The sequence below is a fragment of the Mus pahari genome, chromosome 2 (genome assembly GCF_900095145.1).
Source record: "Mus pahari chromosome 2, PAHARI_EIJ_v1.1, whole genome shotgun sequence".
NCBI classification, from domain to species: Eukaryota; Metazoa; Chordata; class Mammalia; order Rodentia; family Muridae; genus Mus; species Mus pahari.
Window position 1 is genome coordinate 60,359,922 of NC_034591.1, and position 8,871 is coordinate 60,368,792.

Genomic DNA, 8,871 nt, shown 5'->3' on the forward strand with positions numbered 1-8,871 from the left:
GCATTCTGTCGTGGAAGTGGAAATGACCTAGGAATGCTGGCAGCTTTGACTTCATCATTTCCCTGACTTTTAGCCATTGCTTTTGTCTCTGCATTTTTGTATCATAATCTGTTACAAATAATTAACACTAAATCTACTACATTTGGGCATAAGAAAGCATACATAATAGCCAAATATTCAATTAAGATGTGCCAACTATATTAATAAATTAGCAAATTCGGTTTGAATGAAATACTAAATATCCTTTTAAATTATCTTCACAAAATTGTAGAACACTGTATAAATTTTCTTATTGGCAGCAATTTTCAAGAGAAAGTTCATCGTTATCATGCAAGAACCATTCATAGACAGATGTGGTAAAAACAAAATGTTTTTCTCATGATAGTGGTTTAGGGCATAGAAGGAAGGTGGATTCGACTACAAAGAGAGGGCTTATGAAGAGTTAAAGGTGTTTAGTTGGAAGCAATGGTCTGCTGAATCCAGTTCACATAGTTGCACACCTTGGTGTAGACACCAGGTTTTCCTCTCTGAGCACAGCCATAACCCCAGGAGACAACACCCTGGAGTTGTCCATTGCAGACTACGGGGCCACCAGAGTCACCCTGAATAACAAAGAAAAGAGAAGATAATAAGAGTTCTCGCAAATGTCTAAATGGATTCCAAGTTGTTACTTGATTATCTTGGGCCACTTTTGTAGGTTCTCCATGAAATAACTTCATGTATCCTGTATCCTGTATCCTGAAGCTGCAGACTCCTTGCATGCCACTGTTCTTTATCTTTCTTACAGACCTACACCTTTCTTTAGTCATTCTATCAACCGACAAATGTGTGAGAACTGGGGAGACTGAATACTTTTTCAAATGCTCTGCTCTTCTTTCAAAGGTAAAGTCTACAATAAAGTTTTTGAGGTACATGGTCAGATGAAATGTTTGTAGTAATTCCAGTATATCTTTTTCACATTTAGTCCTAGTCATCAATATAATAGAGACAATTAAAAGTTTATTCCAAATCTACTCTTACCAATAATCTAAGAGATGGTTAATGTTATCTCTCCATCTTTTTTTTTTTTTTCAAAGAAGCAGAAGTAAGGGAGGAGGGCGAATGAATAAGAGGGAGCACAACCACAAACAAACCCACCTGGCAGGAGTCCTTTCCGCCCTCCAGGAAGCCCAGACAGAACATGTTGCTAGTGATCTTGCCTGGGTAAGAACTTGTGCAAGAACTGTCAGAGAGGACAGGAGCATCAAGACACTGAAGCAGTGAAGGGTAGTTGGCTGTCAAGCACAAGAATGAAAATAGATTATCCATGGATCTTGGAAACAACTTTCCCAGCCTTCTGCCTCTTTCTTAACACCTACTCTGTCTTTAAATTCCCCAGTGACTTATAATTTCGGAGAACATTTTTTGAGGAAGTAATTTTATTCAATTCACATCATTTTTTAAAAAAATCAGTGTCCACCACTTTCTACAAGTGTATACTTAAAGGAACACCAAAAATCTTTAGCTGCTATTTACTTATTACCCCCATTTCAGTTAAATGCTTTCAAGTTTTTTTTTTTCTACAAGTTCATTTTTGTTGTGTCTACTGTGTGATGTGGGCAGAAGGTTTTTCTCCATTCTAATTTATGCATGTTAACACTGTCTGCATATGCCTCTCTCCTTAGAGAATCTTCCCTTGAGTGAGAATTTGGACCACCTTGCCCCCAATGTGCCTTTCATCTCTAGTCTTCTTACACTTGGTAATCAAGTCCCAGTGATACTTACTGCCAGAGCTCAGGGTGTTGCCCCAACCAGACACAAGACACTTAGTACCAGCTGATGGGCAAGATCTTGGCAGAGAGATAGTGGATACTCGAGAGTTGAGGGTGGCAGCTGACTTCAGCTTAATCAACATGATATCATTGTTATAGGTGTTTGCATTATAGTTGGGGTGGCGAATGATTTTAGCTGCATCAATGAATTGCTCACCACCCTCAAGGACATCAATGTTGTGTTCTCCCAGGCGCACCTGGATTCGGCTAGATATAAGGATTAGCAGTTTTTAACATATCCAACTTCAATCTTTCCCTCCCCCCAATATTCCAATCATGCAAATAAACACAAATATTCATATAGGTGACTTTGTATCCTAGGTAGCTGTATGCAATCCCTTCCTGCTTGTAGGTCAGATAATTCTTTGTGATTATTTCCCTCCTAGTTAGTACAGAATCACAGTTTATTATATATTAAAATACAAGATATAGGATGGGAAGAAACATCCTTAAGAAGTAGTTGGAGATGAAGAGAAGATTGGTAGAAATTGGTTGGTGTTTGCTATTTTTCCAATTGTAATTCTTCAAGACTTTAGATATATGAGATATACAAGGATTTGAGATATTAAGATAAATAAACAGTGGGATGAAACAAAATGTCAGAAAAGAAGTGCTGGGATTAAAGGTGTGTATCACCACGCTTGGCTGAAAAGCAGTGCAATATTATAAGACAGAATTATGTATGCTTGTTTTTCTTTTCTATTTTTATTTTTATTAGAGATTTTCTTTATTTAAATTTCAAATGCTATCCTGAAAATTCCCTATACCCTCCCCCAGCCCTGCTCCCCTACCCACCCACTCCCACTTCTTGGCCCTGGCATTCCCCTGTACTGGGGCATATAACGTTTGTATGCTTGTTTTTCAAAATGTACTTAAAATATAGTGTTTTATCTTTACATGCCCATTTCCCTTTGTTAAAGCTATATAGTGATTCACAATCTGAATCTATTCTAAGACATCTTTAAACAATGATGGTTCCCCTTCTGGGTCTTTAGTATCATCACCTAGAAAGAATCCTGGAAAGTAATGAATCCTGGAACAACACTCCATATAAATGTCCCTCAGTAGATCATAATTGTTGAGGTAGAATCAAGTTCTTGATATCTGATTTTTTAAAGATTTACTTTTAATTTCATACACACATACATGTCTGTGTGTGGGTATGTTCATGTATGAATGCAGATGCCCAATGGAGTCCAGAAGAAGGTATAAGATCCCATGACACTAGAGTTACAGTTAATTGTGAACCATTAGATGTTGTTGCTGAGAATCAAACCCAGGCCTTCCAGAAGAGCAGCAAGTGCTCTTAACAACTGATCCACCTCTACAATCCAATATCTGGATGTTTTAAATATCCTGTATAACTGTGCACATTTCCTAATTGTATATTGATAAGGTCAAAGGACAATGGATTTAGAGCATGGAAATGTGAATATTGGTCACTTACGATTTGTAGCAGTGAGCAGCTGAAACAACCCACTGGGAATTGATGAGTGAGCCTCCACAAAAATGGTAGCCAATGTTCAGGGACACCTGGTAGGGGAGAGAATTCCTCTGGCAGGTGTAGCCTCCAACAATCTTGTCATCATCATCATCAAGTGGGAGAGCAACTGAGAAGAAAGTCAACAAGAGATGCCTGATTGTGACTATTTGAGGACATAAGGGACACTTTATAACAGAATCTGCTGAGAAGCCATGTAAATGGATAGCTTTGCATTAATCTTGACAGGTGATAAGTTGTTGGCATGCCATGTTTTATCTCCATAAGCAAAGAAGAAAAATTTAAGGAGCAAGCTGAAAATATTCTCAATTTAGAAAAAAATATTTAATATTTTTATTCTGTTTATCTCTCTTATTTCTTGTAACTGAAGTTTTTATAAACAATTTCACCAATCATTACAAGATTTCCCTTACTAACTTTTTCATTTAAGCTAACAACCTTTGCAACATGGGTTCCTGCATTGTGTAGTAGGGTCCACTGTTATCAAGGTTTCTTAGAGTTCCAAGGTCTTACATTATTCTTCTGAGCTAAGACATTTTATTAGCCAAGATATTTCTGGAAGTATTGAGAGCTTTGTCTAATTTATGCTTTCTGAGTTCTGGAAAAGCTTGTATTACGTTTCAGTGCTCCAATTTTAATTGCATCCTTGCATTTTGTCTCAGACCTGTAGTTCCCACTTCACTGCTTTGGTGGCTAAGGCAGAATGATGGCAAACTTAAGATCTGTCTGAGCTATAGAATGTGCTCAATTAGCCTGGACAATTTAGCAAGACTCATTATGAAAATTAAAAATAAAACAGGACTCATATGGGCTGGAGAGATGGCTCGGTGGTTAAGAGCTCTGACTGGTCTTCCAGAAGTCCTGAGTTCAATTCCCAGCAACCACATGGTGGCTCACAACCATTTGTAATGGGATCTGATGACCTCTTCTGGTGTGTCTGAAAGTTGGACAGTGTACCCACATACATTAAATAAATTAATTTATATAAAAATAGGATATGTTGGAATTGGTGAATATTTTCTTGGTATTCACTGAGTCTTAAGTTTAGTCCAAAACACCTTCCTTGTACTTGGATCCTTGGGGGTTTCCAGAGATTGAACCACCAACCAAAGAGCAAAGATGATTAACTCTTGGTGACTTACTCATTAAAGGTACTCACTCACCAGCAGCTCCCAGGAAGGCAAGGAAGATTAAGGTCTTCATGGTTGCTTACTGAGGCTAGAGGAGTGAATAGGATGAAGGCTTTCCTCCACAGCTATTTATACCTTCATGTCTTGTTGACACCCATGGCCATGGGTGCCAGAAAAGTTCTTTCACTGGAAACTCAGAAATCTAAATTTAGAATTTAATTCAATGAAAGATGGAAGATAATGCAGGACAAAATCCAAACACTTTTCTTCCAAAAGGGTGTGGGAATGGAAGAAATAAACTCACCTGGTGGGAACTGTTTTCCATAGTAAGAAAACAAGTTTGTAAAGTCACAAGGCAAAGTTTCAGGTTTTCAGGTTCTCAGACAAAAGTCTTAGATACTCTAAAATTCCAGATGTAAGCATTTTTATAAAGGACTTGCTGGAACTCTGGTCTTTCACATGACAATGCCTATTTTGTAGATATTTAAGATGTATAATATTTCCTAGGGCCCTTCTAGTACTCTACATCCACATTAAGAGTCCATTGCTAGTGTAAAAGACCCTCTCTTTCAAGGAAAGCATAACTCTCACAGGGGACAGAGGGAGGGAGGGATCTGGGTGTGAGAGAGGACAGGGAAGGGAAGGGGGAAGTATGATCAGGTATTGGGGGGAATAGGACTGAAGCCCTGCAGGCCATCAGGAAGAATGGAAACAGGCAACCTCGGAGGTAGGAGGTGGGGGTGGGGGTGGCTCTAGAATGTACCAGAGACCCAGGAGGTGAGAGACTCTCAGAACTTAAAGAGAGGGACCTTAGATGAGAAGCCCAACAGTGGGGAGAGGGAACTTGCAAAGTCTACATCCAATAGAAAGACAGGACATCACATGAGGGATGTGGTTGCCATCCGAAAGTCAAAAGCCAGAATTGTTCCTGTCAGAAAGAACTGCAGGGACAAAAATGGAGAAGAGCATGGGAGAAAGGAGGTCCAGTGACAGGCCCAAATTAAGATCGAGCTCAAGGGGAGGCCCGGGACCCTGACATTGTTACTGATGCTGTGGTGAGCTTGCAGACAGGTGCCTAGCGTGGCTGCCCTCTGAGAGGCCCAACAAGCAGCCCAAAGAGTCAGATGCAGATACTAGCACCCAACCAATGAACAGAAGCCTGGGACCCCTGTGGTTGGCTTGGGGAAAAGCTTGAAGAAGCTGAGGTGAGGGAAGCCCCATGGAAAGACCAGCAGTCTCAACTGACCTGGAACCCCGAGATCTCTCAGATACCGAGCCATCAACCAGGCAGCATACACCAGCTGATATGAGGCCCCTGACACATATACAGCAGAGGACTCTCTGGTCTGGCCTCAGTGAGAGAAGATTCACCTAACCCTTGAGAGACTTGGGCCCCAGGGAGTGGGGAGGTCTGATAGAGTAGGGGTGGGGGTGGGGACATACTCTTGGAGATGGGTAGGAGGAGGTATGGGATGGGGAGTGGTTGGGGGGCAGACTGGGAGGGTTGAAGTCTGGACTGTATAAAAGAACTAAAAAACAAAAAATAATAATTAAAAAATGGTAAAGTTAAAGGTGAGAAGTTGTGTCAGTTTATCTAGAGCTTGTTCTAGTCTAGGATATAGTGGTTCCCTTTTCAATTCTTCCTTTGCCCATGTTTCCAATTGACTTCAGTCCATGGGTACATGAACCAAAATTATTTTTTAAATTACTGAAATTCATAATATTAACATAACTTTGTCATAGCATATCATTGATTTCTTCCATTTTATTGCTATTATATTCTATTACTCATCTCAATCTCTTAATTTTTTTTATTTGTAAGCTAAATTTTATCATAAGGATTTATAGGAAAACATATATATGTATATAAATATAAATATATATATATATAATATATATATATATAAACATGTATAAAAATAGAAAAAGGAGGGATATACTGTGTTTCAAGTACTTTGCTTATATTAATTTAGTGTTCCCTCCTAAGAAGATTGATTTGATATACCTATTTTAATTCCCAGTTTTCAGATGAAAACTTCAGGAACCAAATGTGTAAATTGTAAGGCAATCTCCTAGCAGAATTATGCAGCATTATATATTAAACATAAGGCACACAGAATGAACTACCAAGATAAGTGAATATTAAGGAATTCATAGATTTTTCAATAATTGCATTTTTTAAACAGAAATGATAAGATTTAATGGAAAAGTCAAGTATCAAGAGTTGGGCAAGCTTTTCTCCCATGTAGTATTTGGAGTTGAACCCAGAGCCTCACCATGCTAGACCAGAAAGTTCATGTTCTACCACTAATCTAAGCTAATCTACAACACCCTTTCCACTTTTGCTTAAGACAGGATCTTACTATGTACACCTGGAACTGGCCTAGAGCTGGTCTTTATATAGACTAGCAGCCCTTAAAGTCATTGGTGTATACCTACCTTTTGTTCCTGGGTGCTGGGATAAAAGACATGTACCATTTTTCCTGTCACGTCCATTCTTTATATATATTTATTTTGAGATAGATTTTAAATTTTCCAGGTTAGATTCAAACTCACAGTCCAGGATGAATGGGATTAGAGATATGCACTACCATGTCTGGTTACAGGAATTTTTCATACAAAGTGACTCTCTAGCTAAAGACAATAGTCAGATTCTCTACCTATCTAAAAATCTCAACTCATATACTAGTATGTTATTTTTGTTTAAGATATCATTCTTGAGAACTTGTTCTAAAATTTTGCTGTTACCAAGACAACTTAGTTGGGATGACGAATCTTCATTATCAATATGATGGGGTTTAGAATTATCTAGGAATTTGAAGGATTACACTACTGACACTGTGTATGAGGTCATTTCCAGAGATAGTTAACTGATAGGGAAAACCATACTTGAATATAGTTGGTGCCATTTCTTGGTTGGAGGCCCAATATGATAGACATGAAAAGAGGAGAGAGGCAGTGCAGTGCCTGGGTTCTCCTCTTCAGCTTCCTGGCTTGCAATCACATAATGGCTCCTCTCTGTTATGTATTTCTTCACATGATGAAAAGAACATTTTAAGTCATGAGCCATTACACTTTCATTTCTTAATTTATCTATGTTTGATACTTTGGTCACTGTGACAAAGTAATATTTTAGTGAAAAAGAGATTCTCAACTTTGACACTGTAGAGCCTCAGCTTTAACACTCCCCAAAACCTGTTCCCCAGATCATTAGAAATGTGGCCAGTAAAGAGCTCTTTGTTCTCTAAGGCCAGCTGGGAGTCTTCTGTCCCTCTGCCTGACAGCTAGTTAAGCAATTATCTCAGTTGCCCCAGCCAGGCACCCATCTTCCTGTGTTTGGGACCAGGAATGTGCACCAAAAGATAGCTTATGACCCCTCCAACATAAATGAGCCATATGTTACCTTCCCATCCTCTGTGGAATGTTTACCAAGGACAGCTCCTCTGAGAAAAGCTGTAACTCATCCCTACCCCGTTCCTTTAAAAGCCCTCAATTGAAATGGCTCAGGGTCCATCTCCTATGAGCTTATCCTCAACATGTTGTTTTTTCCTGATTAAACCTCATGCATATTGCATCAAGAATGGTTTCTCTCTAGTTATTGGGGCGTCATCTCATCCTGGGACTGGAGCAAGGATATCCCCTGGAACCAGGTTCTTTCAACACTATTGACATTTGGAGCCTCTTAAGACTTTGTGATGGGAAACTCCTGTGTTTACCAGAATCTTGATATAGAAAGAACACTACCTCTTTCTTGCATTTGTGACAACCAATGCCAAGTTTTCAAGTGTCCTCTCCAAGCAAAACTCTTCCAACTTGTCTTAGTCAGGGCTTCTAGTCTTGTACAAACATCATGATCAAGAAGCAAGTTCACTTGCTTACACTTGCACACTGCTTTTCATCACCAAAGGAAGTCAGGACTGGAACTCAAGCAGGTCAGGAAGCAGGAGCTGATATAGAGGCTATGGAGGGATGTTACTTTCTGGCTTGCTTTCCCTGGCTTGCTCAGCTTGTTTTCTTATAGAACCCAGGACTACCAGCCCAGGGNTGGCACCACCCACAATGGGCCCTCCCACTCTTGATTACTAATTGAGAAAATGCCTCACAGCTGTATCTCATGGAGGCATTTCTTCAAGGAAAGTTCCTTTTTCTGTGATAACTCCAACTTGCCTTAAGTTGACACACAAAACCAGCCAGTACAACTGACCCCTTGTCAACTTGACACACAAGCACATCAGTATTAAGCCTCAACCCTTACTATCTTATTCATCCCCAAGATCTAAATAATTTTAAAAGTCCTACAATCTTTACAAATTCTTACATATTAAAATTTCAATCCCTTTAAAATACCCAGCCTCTTTTGAAATTCAAGGTATTTTTACAATTCAAAGTCTCTTAAATGTGGGCTCCATTAAAATACTTTCTTCAAGAG

The 8,871-nt window shown here is 39.2% G+C and overlaps 1 protein-coding gene across 1 annotated transcript; it reads right to left on the bottom strand.

Moving 5' to 3' along the window:
* Positions 1–354: 354 nt before the first annotated feature.
* LOC110316467 (cationic trypsin-3) lies at positions 355–4,547 on the bottom strand. Its single transcript, XM_021190803.1, has 5 exons — positions 4,476–4,547; positions 3,259–3,421; positions 1,765–2,018; positions 1,138–1,274; positions 355–602 (listed from the first exon to the last, which is right to left on the bottom strand). Exons 1-5 carry the CDS (start codon positions 4,513–4,515, stop codon positions 453–455), a joined length of 744 nt encoding a protein of 247 aa, XP_021046462.1. The 5' UTR covers positions 4,516–4,547; the 3' UTR covers positions 355–452.
* Between the last annotated feature and the right edge of the window lie 4,324 nt (positions 4,548–8,871).